The sequence below is a fragment of the Asterias rubens genome, chromosome 1, assembly GCF_902459465.1.
Source record: "Asterias rubens chromosome 1, eAstRub1.3, whole genome shotgun sequence".
NCBI lineage: Eukaryota > Metazoa > Echinodermata > Asteroidea > Forcipulatida > Asteriidae > Asterias > Asterias rubens.
Window position 1 is genome coordinate 19,672,492 of NC_047062.1, and position 13,101 is coordinate 19,685,592.

The 13,101-nt window shown below is 40.8% G+C and overlaps 1 protein-coding gene across 2 annotated transcripts in view; it reads right to left on the reverse strand.

Moving 5' to 3' along the window:
• The window catches only part of LOC117288251, a 52,350-nt gene that overhangs the window by 12,155 nt on the left and 27,094 nt on the right, over nucleotides 1–13,101 (reverse strand). Inside the window, exon 19 of one of the 2 annotated variants that reach the window (XM_033769045.1) lies at nucleotides 11,769–12,663. The exons of the other annotated variant lie outside the window; for it this stretch is intronic. Within the exon in view, the coding sequence (XP_033624936.1) occupies nucleotides 12,381–12,663 (283 nt within the window). The 3' untranslated portion in view covers nucleotides 11,769–12,380. Of the gene's footprint in view, nucleotides 1–11,768; nucleotides 12,664–13,101 lie in introns of those variants that run through there. 2 annotated transcript variants of the gene reach the window in all.

The window sequence follows — 13,101 nt, forward strand, 5'->3', positions numbered from 1 at the left end:
ACATCAAACCCTCAGCTTGAAGCCATATACAAATGTAGACTAGGCAATAACATGGACCGTAATAATACAGATAAGATTACGAAAATGTCAGTGTCCCGCGATGATGGCAAATTTGTTGCATTGCCCAAAGGGGAAGTTGCCTCTTTACCCCTAAAAATGTGGTTACGAGTACCTGTGAGTGATAACGGGTTAGTGGGCGTAACCTAACTTACGTTCCACCTGCTGCATAATCGTTTAACTGGTTCAGGTGAGGACAGGTTATTTAAACGGCTGTAAGTGTTATTATCGCAGCAGAAATTTAAATAAAAAAAAAGTCATCGAACGTGAGCTTGAACAAAAACAAATATTCCCACATCCTAGTCCTACCCCGTGACACAACACAATGTTTTATACTAATATAGATGAGTTTTAATTTACGTTATGGACAGTATGTAACAGTATGTTAATACGTATGTTCTTTTAAGTGAATTTACAACAGATGATAAATACTAACAAAAGTGACAATAATTTTACAAGCAAAATTCGGGAGGATTAAAGGCACTGGACACCTTTGGTAATTGATAAAGACCAGTCTTCTCACTTGGTGTACCCAAAGATATGCACAAAATAACCAATCTTTGAAGATTTGGCCTCAGTTGGTCATCGAAGTTGCAGGAGAATAATCACAGAAAAACACATTTGCTGTACAATAATTTGTGTGCTTTCAGGTGCCGAAAAAAGGCTTCAGGCCTGAAGTATTTTAATATTTGAGTGAGAAATTACCTCTTTGTAAAAGAACTACGTTACTTCACAGGGAGCCGTTTCCCACAATGTTTTAACTATCAACAGCTCTGCATTGCTCATTACCAGGTAAGTTTTTATGCAAACAATTGTTTTGAGTTATTACCAATAGTGTCCAGTGCCACGAATATAAAGCTATGTATTATACAAAAACAAGTACCATGTTATGTTGATATTTTGTCCGTGTTCAGGAACAACATTATTAACCAAGCTCCCTACGAAAGCGAAACGCCTTCCCGAAAGCGTTGCGATAATGGGAACTTGCTATATTGTAAATTATCGGATTTATTGCAGAATTAAGGAACACGAAAACGTGGCTGACTGTCAGTGGAAACGCAAGCTTCCTATAAGAATAGGACGCGTCAATACCAGCAAGGTGTTCCACAAGGAACATCAGAGTGATCACGATGAAGGGAGTCTGACAGAGAAAGAATGTAGTTCCATTGGTGATCAGCATACGGGAGACTTGGTTCCGGACCTTCACGTCTTGTGGTAGACGTTTCTTCCTAGTGACCCTTGCACTCAGACTTCTTATAGTTTTTGCGTACAAGATGCTGTTTATCACCATGGCAGTCGCAAAGACCACGAATTCGACAAGATGGCCGATGACAACTCCCCATTCTCCGGTGGGAGTACAGAAACCAATGATCCTCGGTAGATCGAGATATTTCTCTGATGACGTGGGCCAGATGACACAAAGCCTGACCAGGTTCCAGTATCTAGTCATGAGTAGAACTGCTTGGATAACAGCAGCTACTAAGCCAACCAGACTCCATTGGAAGGCCAACTTACTCTTGCCTCTCTTGTGATAGTCTAGAGGGTTGCACACGGCGTGGTATCTATCCTTGGATACCAGAGTTATCATTGCGATGGAGGCAAAGTAGGTGATGTACTGAGGGAAGAAGGCACCGAAGCATCCGACCCTAGATGCGGTGTAGAGGTGGCTTCTTACCATCTCACTGTAATACGTGTAATACAAGAAAGTACCAATCAAGAGAAAGATTGTGTCGGACAGTGCAAGGAAACTCAGGTACACATTAGTGGGTGTTCGCATCTCATTCACTCTGAACACCACAAAGAGGAACGCCATGTTGCCGATCACCCCAACGCACATGATGACAAACAGGACGAACATCATTTTCCGTGTTGTGCCTTCTGGTAAAATATACAGGTCGGCTTGGTCTTCCATCGTTAGGTTTAAAATGGACAGTGTCGAGTTGGTGCACACCGATTCCACGAACTCCATTGCAGTTTTGTGATTTACTATCAATGCACGCGGGAAACTTTAGCGTAGAAATCCAATGGAGTCAAGATTCAGATTTAGCTGTCATCGTCAACAAGCCGCTTGTATCCAATATCAATGTATGAACGGTTTCCCGTAGTTTGCTCTTTTAATATTTAATGCAAATCTGGTTTTATTTTAAGGAAGAATGCAAACAGCATAAAACAGACACAGTAGGTGAAAGTCTATTTAACTTGACCTTACACAAAGTGCTGGTTGATTTTTTTGTTGAGAGAATCTGAAAGAGGCTTCATTAAAACCAAGGTTGTAATTTAGTCATAAATATATACACGGCTGTATTCAGCCATGCAAACAACGCATTTTTAAAACAATTAAATTTAAAGTAGATACAACGAGTAGTATCGATTTCTCCCCGTGTCTCTGTCTACGTTAACAATCCGGCCACAATGGTATAAGTATTATAATGAATTGTCAATGTTATCACAACTAATGAATTATTCATCATAAAGCAAAGGCCACCAACGATGAAAGGCAGACAGACAATTTGTTTTAAAACTTGGTCGTGTCGTTCACGCTGTTTACAAACAAAAATTTCTGGATTTGTTTTATTTCAGAGTGTTGATGAACGAGTTTCCTAATCTATTTTGCGAAAAATTTTGCGTTTACTGTGAAAAATCTCAAATGAGCAGGATCTATATTCGAGCAATTTTATTCAACAAATATTGAATGCGTTTGTACAGTGTAACAGTAATGTCGGTGAAATCTGTCTCTGTCAATTTGGACACGACCTATAGTGATTTTCACTTAAAGGCAGCGGACACTATTGGCAATTACTCAAAATAATTATCAGCATAAAACCTCATTTGGTAACGAGTAAAGGGGAGCTGTTGATAGTATAAAACATTGTGAGAAACGGTTCCCTCTAAAGTGACGTAGTTTTCGAGAAAGGAGCAATTTTCCACGAATTTGATTTCGAGACCTCAAATTTAGAATTTGAGGTCTCGAAAGCAAGCATCTGAAAGGACACAACTTCGTGTGACAAGGGTATTTTTTCTTTCACAGTTATCTCGCAACCTCGACGACCAATTGAGCTCAAATTTTCACAGGTTTGGTATTTTATGCATATGTTGAGATACACCAAGTGAGAAGACTGGTCTTTGACAATTACTAATAGTGTCCACTGTCTTTAATGAAAATAGATCGCACTAGCGAAAACGTTTTTTGATCCATGGGACGATTGGTTGTGCACTTTGTCAATTTTGTCGGTGTCGCATGCAATTATGTTCTCTATGCAATACCATCCGGAGGACATTATTGCATATGCAATACTGTCCGCCGGACGGTTTTGCATATGCAATCGTGTCCGCCCGGACGCTGCTGCATAATGCAATCGTGTCCGCCCGGGCACATTTGCACATGCAGTTGTGTCCGCCCCCGTGCAAAACCGTCCTTGCAGTAAATTAAACGCCCTTGGTCGACGGAACACGTTCGCCATTTTTTACCAGCTAAGTGCATGTCATGAATGACATGGGAAATGTTCAGCCGTTGGGTATTCGCTGCAATCATAAAATACATGAATATTCATGCTGCATATATATGTAGGTAGGTCCAGTGCATGCACGCTCGCTTACTGTACATGTACATGTCCACCGGACGGTTTTTGCATAGCCCCGGACACGATTGCATATGCAAAAGTGTCCGGAGCGGACAGTATTGCATGGCGGACACAATTGCATCTGACAGCGGCACTCTGTAATGAAGATGGCATGTTTTGTTATGTTGTTCTACCGGTATCATAGGTGTATTTTAGTTCTCTGTCGTAAATCATGACCACAACAAATTAAGTTGGTATTTAAACTCCACCTGACTGTGTTATCAACCACCGGAAACACACTATTATTACTATTTTCGTGACAAGAAAAATCATCTGCTTAAATTGTCCGCCATTTTGAAACCAACCACCAACACCTTGGCTTATAGTTAGCTTATGTTTGCTACCGTTGGCGGCCCACAGTTCGTCCCACTTACATTGTTGGCAAACGTTGGCAAAAAACGCTTGCGAAAGTGGGGCGCACCCTGTGAATTGTTTGCGCGTATTCGAACGCCCAATTTACCATGCTATGCACGATTCTGTCTCAGCAAAAAGGCCCAGCCTAGTGGTTTATGGCTAATAAAAAAAATAATATTGTTTGAATAGCAAAGTTTAGCCATGAAAAAATACAACTGGAAAATAAGTTTAACAAATCACAAAAAACCCAAACAGAGAATAAGACTTGAACTCCGTTTATGGTTACTTAACAATTAAGGATTTCGCCCAACTGATGTTAATATTATCATTTTCAAGTAGGCCCTATATAAGTAGGGTATACTTTTGATAGTTGTCAAAGACCAGTGTCCTCACTTGGTGTATCCATCCCGACATAATATGCACGAACATTTTGGATCATTTGATCATTGAAGTTGCAAGAAAATAATGACAGAAAACACCGGGTGGCATAGAATTGTGTGCTTTATCAGAAACCTGAAGCCTTTTTCGAATCAACTTTTGGGTTAAATTTACCTCTTTCTATTAAACGACACATACTTCAAAGGGGTCGTTTCTAGCAATGTTTTGTATAACGACATCTCTCCAGTGCTCTTTTACCAAGTAAGTTTTTATGATAATTAACTTGTTGAGCACTGACCAAAGTATACCCTGCCTTCAAAGTACAGACGCATAAGGCTATACAATCTATAGGCCTAACAATTTGTTATAAATACATATATTCTGATTATAAATCACAACTATACATGAGCATTATATGGAGACCATTGCACTCGCAACATCAAATACCAGTTGATCATAATGGGAAATTTACTTTAAAAATTATAAGTCCATAAAATGGTCACCAATAATGAGTCTGGCGTCACTTATGACGACCTGGGTATTAAAGTGAGGCACGTCTTTCTATGCAATCATATCTGATGTAATATAGTAATAGGATTTATCCCCGCGATAAATGGCAGTGTTGAAACCAGGAACAAAAGTTAAGTGACAAATGCCTGTTTATGGCACTTGATATACGTTCAGACGTGGGGTTAAACTAGTCCTTAATCCAAAAGTGCTAAACTAACCCTGCGTGTGAACGCAATATTCTGGTCCGCGAGGGTTAATTTGACCCACTGAGCTGGGCTAAACTAAACCAAAAAAATTGGTGGACTAGACTAACTTAGCCCAGGTTTTACGACCAACCCCCCGCTGCGAGGCCCAGTAAACCATCGTTGGAACGCAACTGACCTGCTACTTTCGGTCTATTTTAGCCCAAATGACCGCGGCAACAAAGGTGACGTCATTCCACGTGTATGGATGGATCGGCAGCGAGTGTTTGGTGGTGTCTGCATGAATCCATGGAGCTATATAATATTTCCTTGCGTCTCTCCGCTGCCTTCCCTTTATGTTACCATTAAGTGTTGGGGCCCCGGTATTCCCCTTCGCCGAAAATGTTTGAAATGGACGTCGCACGAAAACAAGTTCTCATTTTTAGTAGCACTATTTAGTTTTTAAATTCACTTCTTCTGTGTGCAACGCTACTTTATGATAACGAACGGGTTTTGCTTTGAAGAAAGTGGCATCTAATCACAGCTAAGCTACACACACGGGATCGACAATTAAGACCAAAGTTTGGGTTCGAAAACTAGGTTGTATCTGGTTCCTGCCCTCAACAACTTTACGTAACAGTTATACGAGTAGCAGACTAATGTTGAATTGAAAAACAATTTTTAACGTAACATGAGAATGTGTGTAGGCTACGACTTCTTAATGACCAATTGTGATATATTTACAAAAGTTCACACTCGAAAATAATTTGAAGCTTTCAACAACAACGTGTAAATGTTTCGTTCATCGAGGGCAGTGCGGAACGGAAACTTCAGCGGGCACAATAGAATTGCGTTTGTGCTGGGGCCAAGCAAGGATATGAAGTGATTTTGCCGTCTTTAATGATGGAATACATGATGACCATGAGGTTCGTAGAAACGATAGCGGATCGAAACCCTGTGGAAAACGCATGGACAATGTAACAAACCGGAACCAGCAATGGTAAGGTTCGCCGATGCATGACCCAATAATCAACATCGTGGGCTAGTTTAGTCCGCTTGACCAGAATAAACTCACTGTTACGCAAGCCAATTTTGGACTAAGTCATGTTTATCTTTTGGACACCCGCGGTGCTCGGATTAAGGACTAGTTTAACCCCACGTCTGAACGTACCCAAAGGCACAGCACACTACTCATCTCGGCGCGGCTGACGTGTTTAAATAGAGAATAAAAGATAGTTTAGATAATTATATGGTTCAACTCATAACACTGCGTCTTTGTCTTTGTCTTGTCTGACAACTCTCCGATGATTTCCCTTTGAAGAGGAGCCGAAGAAAGCTTGAACGAAAGCATTCCGGTAGTGGCGACTCGACACATTATATATGAACGGATTTACCGCCGAATTCAAGAAGAGACAAACATGGCTAATAGTTGTTAGAATCACCAACTTCTTGTAAGTGACCGTACGTGGAACACCCATTAGATTCTCGACGAGTGTTGCGCATGAGCATGCAACATACGGCAATTGGCACAGAAAGAAGACGACACCATTGCTGACCAACATCAGAGCCACTTGGTTCCGTACGTTCAGCGCCTCTTTGGTGTGTGACGAAGGCACCACGCTGTGCTCCCGTTTTCGTTTCACCCGGGTGTGGAGGCTAAAGATCATCATCACATACATGGTAACGTTTGTTGTCATGCCGACTACAAACACGACTATTTCCAGAAGATGGCCAGCAACCAGTCCCCATGTATTCACCGGTACGCAGTACCCAAGAACTACGGGGAGGTCGTCGTACTCTGCCCTGTCTGGCCAAATGGCGCAATACCTGATAAGTTTACCGTACCGCAACATGGAGATACCAGCCAGTCCAACCGCAACGACCCAGCTACCGATAACAAGTTTCCAGAGCCACGCCTTCCCTCTACTCCTTCGTATCTTCTCAAGTGGTTTGCACACTGCCTTGTACCTCTCTAAGGTCACCATAGTGACCATAGAGACCGAGGCGAAGTAGGTGATGTACTGGGGGATAAAGGCACCCACGCAGGTGACCAACTCCGCACTGGGAATGTGGCTTCTAACCGGATTAATGAAGTAGAAATAGTACTGCACTATGCTGACCGCTAGGAACATGATATCTGAAATGGCCAGGCTGGACAGGTACACGTTGGTCGAGGTCTGCATGCACCGGACACGGTAGACAACGAACAGGAACGCTAGGTTGCTGGGGATGCCTACCGCTAGAATGCTATACAGTATGATCATCATGATCCTTCCCGTGCCAGCATTGAGGACAAACGTAGCCGCATCTTCTTCATCTGTCAGGTCCAAGGGCGAGAAGTCGCTACACTCATTAACCGTGTTCAAGGATGATGTATTGGGTTCCGTTGCCTCCATCTTACTCGCTCTGTGCTCCTTTCAAATATTCAAAAGACCGTGTCGAGGTAAACTGACATCTCTTTATATACTATGGCACTGTTTTAGACTGTGACTTCGCCATATAAAGGCCTCTTCCTCTGTGCTGTGCTGTACGGTACGTAGTGTAAGACCGAAAGTGTAGGGCCGCCAGGGCTAGACCGTGAGTGTGGGTCCACCAACCAATAAGTATCTCCCAGTTAAACCATCTCGCCAACATCAGCACTTCCAGCAAGGGTGATTTTACATGACACGCACGCAACTATTAATTGCCCGATGTTTTTAGATGTGAGGGTAGCCTTCTATTTGCGACATGTGACGTATTTACGAATACAACCTATCAGAAAGTAATGAAGACTGATTGAAAGGGATTGCTAATTTAGTCTATTAGACGAATGTCAGTTGTCTGAACTCATATTAGACGAGGAGCAATAATACTATACCTAAATTGGCACAAACACAAGAACACTAGTATAACAAATACTTCGTTGTACGCATATTGTGTAATCTGGATTCAATGTAGGCCCCAAGAAGTAAATTAATATAATCCAGGGAAGAAAGTATCTAGTGCAATTTGTGGAAGCCCCCCCCCCCCACACACACACAACACCACTGTCACCAGTGTTTCTATTACAGACTGTGAAGGCCATTTATTAGTTTTCAAAGATAATTTAATTTAACTAAACACCAACGGGGTAAAACTGCTCTAGTACTCCGGCGGCACATGTTCGCAATAAGCAATTTGTGGACGATGTTGGTTAATTAAATGTAAATGCATGAGTCCCAAAATATATAGGGGCAGCGACGATGTTGGTTGCATCGAATGCTGTTAACGAGTCCTCAACATATCGAAATAAGAGTAGCCTCAATTTCAAGCCTCCACATTTCTTGTTGACACGTGATCATTTTATTGTGATGCAATTCGTCACTTTGGTCCTACTGTGAAAACTACTGAAAGATCTTGATGGAAAACCTACCTAACGAAAATCCGGCCAAAACTTAAAAATCTAATAATTATTTTGATTAGAAGATATCTGCCGTAAAAACACACGAGATGCGCCTGAACATTTCCATTATAAGAGGAACGGTCCTACCAGCATGGCCACCAATTAGTTCAACACATGCGTAATTCAACTAGGCAGTATTTGTATTTACGTAGGGCCTAACCATGACACAAAACAACATTGCAATAAAGTCATTCTGAACCGGTAATTTCTGCAATTTCATGAGGGCAGAAGTTAAAGGAGCACGTTGCCTTGGATCGGTCGAGTTGGTCTTTGAAAAGCGTTTGTAACCGTTTATTATAAAATGCATATGGGTAGAAAGATGTTGTAAAAGTAGAATACAATAATCCACACAAACATGCCTTGAAATTGCACGGTTTTCCTTTTACCTCGTCGACTAACATGGTCGACCATTTTATGGGGGTCAGATTTTTGACTCCCATAAATGGCAGACCGTGTTAGTTCGCACAGTAAAAAGAAAACCACGCAATTTCGAGGCAAATTTGTGTGGATCATTGTATTCTACTTTTACAACATCTTTCTACCCATATGCATTTTATAATAAACGGTTACAAACGCTTTTTATAGACCAACTCGTCCGATCCAAGGCAACTCGTCCTTTAAGTCATGTCAATGTACATTTTAGAGAGCTGTTTGGGGGGTGGAGGCAGTTTTGATGAGCTTAATATCAGAACTCGTGGCTGAATCGTCTCAACCTGAACGATTATGGTCTCCACATACCCCTTGCATTGGCCGCCATCTTTGATGAATCATGCACGCATGAAAGCCTATCATTGGACGATAGTAAGTGTGCAGCGCGTACACGCGAGCACCTTTCCATTGTTTTACATCAAAGACGGTGGTCAATGCCGTCATGTGCAATCCATTTAATGGACCGATCCGGCCTATCAATCAAACTGTGCGCGTTCACCCATTTGACCAATCACAGCAATGATTGTGGTCGGACAAACTCGGTCATGCGTGCGCGTATATTTGGCACGCGCGGCAGAATCGTGCAGAATGTCATTGGGAGTGCTCGTACACGTGTCTTGCTCACGTGCGCGCTGGGCGGAGCTTAGTGGAAAGCCGGAACGGTCCATAGCTAACCATTTCAAGTGTACATTATGTGCCCCTTGTTATCAGCGAGAGAACAATTTCCTTCCATTTCAAGACATGAATAAAGGTGACTTAAAGAAAACCATTTCACTCGTATAAAACTATACGGACGCGTATTGCCACCACCACAATAAAAACATCACTCTTATCATGTACGTACACGACAACTTTTCGTATACATGTACGAACACAATAAGAGAGAGTTTTGTGGCTTTCGTTTGGCGGCAATGCGCTCCCATAGAACTCAGAAAACGCGAGCAAAATATTTCAACCTCAGTATCCAAAAAACAACAACACCGGAAAAGATGGTAAGGTTTTCACCAGAGCTCCTCTCTTTATTTACGCTCTTTAGACTCAAGAAGGCACTTATAATTGCCAATAAAAATACACCTCAGAAAGACAACTTTAAATGCCAGAATATTATATATATTTAACATATCAACTATGACCTCTACATAGAAAAATATCAGTTTTTAAAAATGGTTGTGGACTTTATACTCGATAGACACAGTGACACTGTATTGCAGTGTCATTACGTTGCAAGTCGCCTAAAGCGATGTCGTAATGCCCTCAATACATGCACTATTGGTGAACCCCACAAAATAAACCCCCATTGCATACAGTGCAAAATGCTAAATAGTAACAAAATATGAAAGATATACTAAGAAGTCTCACAGCTTTTTACAGTAAAGGGCAAAGTATTAGTTGACTCAACTTTTACCTTCTGCTCAATTTTGGTATGGGGAGTCCCAGTGCCGTCGAGTTATTCACCCTCCCCCAAAAATACCCCTGACACCTGTGTAAATTTCCAAAGTAACTTGACAAATGTAGCTAAACACCTTTTGGGAAAACGGCCAAATTATTTCAGAGGCTATGTCATCCAAAATACCCCAAGTTGGAAATCAACAACCCCCAGGTCATAATTAGGCACACCTTTTACACTGTACCCCTTTTACTTGCTTCTTAAATATTATGTCTAATATACAACATTTTAAAGGGGCAACAAAATATTAATTAGGCCGACCCTGTTTGCTCACTATTTATTGGGTGCACCCCTATCTGTCATTCACTTCAAACAGTGTTTTCAGCACACTTGGAACCTATTTCCAGGACGATCCTGGTTGAAACCTTTGATACTGTGGTCATGTTTTTGCTTTTCAAGGGTGTATTTAACTGACACTGTGCAGTTGTAATTTAATGAGTTGTAGATACATTTCTTTAAATGAGTTGTAGATACATTTCTTTAAATGAGTTGTAGAAACATTTCTTCAAACTTTGAACAATTACAATACAATAACAATTACAATATTTTTTCAAATACTTTTCCTTGCAGCTGAAAAAACGGCAAGATGTTATATTTATGTATAAAAATCTAATCTTTTGGCAATCTACATAACTGTATCTATAAAAAAAAAAATCCAAAATCGTACTGCATAGTGTGTCATTTAAAGGAACTGGACACGTTTTGGCAATTTCCTGAGACCAGTATTCTCACTTGGTGTGTCCTAACATAATGTGCATAAAATAAAAGTTTTGACTCAATTGATCATCTAAGTTGCAATAGAAGAATGAAAGCAAAAATCCCCTGCTTTCAGTTACCAAAAAAGAGCTTCGGGTACTAACAAGAGCTTCAGGCCTGAAGTCTTTTTATGTTTATTGGGGAAATTACCTCTTCTCAAAGGGAGCTGTTTCTCATAATGTTTTATACTCTCAACAGCTCTCCATTGATCATTACCAAGTAATATTAATTTTGGTTTTTACCCATACACCGATGTGTGTTAGCACTGTATACTCAGTACTTTCCCGAGTCCTGTGAAAAAATATCACAGGCATGTTACTCGGGTGGGATTCGAACCCACGACCCTTGCAATTCTAGAGCAGTGTCTTACCAACTAGACTACCGAGGTTGCCCGGCAGCTAGAGGCAGTTCGAATCCTATGTTTTGGCAGCGGGTACCGCAACGATATAATAGATGTTAAATTTGCATCGGGGATAAAGAATATTAATTTTGGTTTTTACCCATACACCGATGTGTGAATCCCACCCGAGTAACATGCCTGTGATATTTTTTCAATACAGTGCTAACACACATCGGTGTATGGGTAAAAACCAAAATTAATATTCTTTATCCCCGATGCAAATTTAACATCTATTATATTACCAAGTAAGTTTTATTGCTAACAATTGTTTTGAGTTATTACACAGTGTTACAATAGTGTTAACACAGGCTGGTTACAAGATAACTGGATCTCTGAAGAATCACTTTCCAGAAAAAAAGTGAAGTTCCAAAAACTTAAACTCACCTTATGCTTAATAGGTCAATAGCTCAAAATCACACAGTAATAATCTGTACATACTAGAAATCTATGTCTATAAAAAGGTATAAGAATACACGTGGTCATTTGTGGAATGTTTTTTGCGAACTTTTAAACAATAAACCTCTCTTCAAAAAAAGGTTGTGACCTCAACTTAGTACTAAGAAAATCTGGAAGCTGTTTGAAAAGTAACTGTTTCATTTGTTTGTATATTTTATGGAGAATCATAAGTTACATCAGGGCCCAATTGCATAGAGCTGCTCAACGGCCGATTTTGTGCTTACTTGCCGATTTCCATTTCTTAGCGCAGGCTAACCTGTGGAATACGTTTATACCTTGGTAATTTTTATGCTATAGTAAGCACAACAATTTTCTTACCGTTAAGCAGCTATGTGAAATTGGGCCTTTTATCTGAGTGACACACCTGTTCTCAAGACTGTACACTATCCGCCTTTTCCTCTGTCCCCCCATTAGCCTGGGTTGAGCTTTCCCCCGTCACATCCGCATCTGTTGTCTCTGACGAGCATTCAATGACCACTGGCTGTGGCTTGGGGACCGGAGGAGGTTCCAGGCAGTAAACAGGATTTCCAAAACTTCCTGCTCCATTTGTGAATGAAGTGTCACCCAACACATCCAGATCGTTAATGGTGCATTTATGGGTCACACGAAACTCACCCTCCATGCCGTTTGCTTTCCCTCCATTTTTGATCAAACTGTGAAAAAAACAATAACAAATTGTTTGTTTGTTGGTTGGTTTGTTTAGATGATCTTCCATAAAGGGAACTCGGCAAACTCCCACAAGGGAAAATAAACAACAAGCTGGCAACATCCAATCTCTTTCATACAAACATTGGTTTAACGTCTATGATAATGAATTGCACAAATCAAGAAGTTGTGATCCAGTAATTAGACTTCAATACTCATTCTACTCATTGTGAAATCATCAGTCATCTTGGGATTCGAACCCACAACCTTCTGATTGCAAGTCCTGCAGTCTGCTACAATGACAACATAAATACTGATATTTATTGTTATTACACAATAAGGCATTTGCATAACAACAAATCTAAAGTCCAATGGTATTCTCTCACAAAATCCCCAATAAGGTATAATGAGTTGAGGACATTTGACAACAATTCTCAATGTGCATA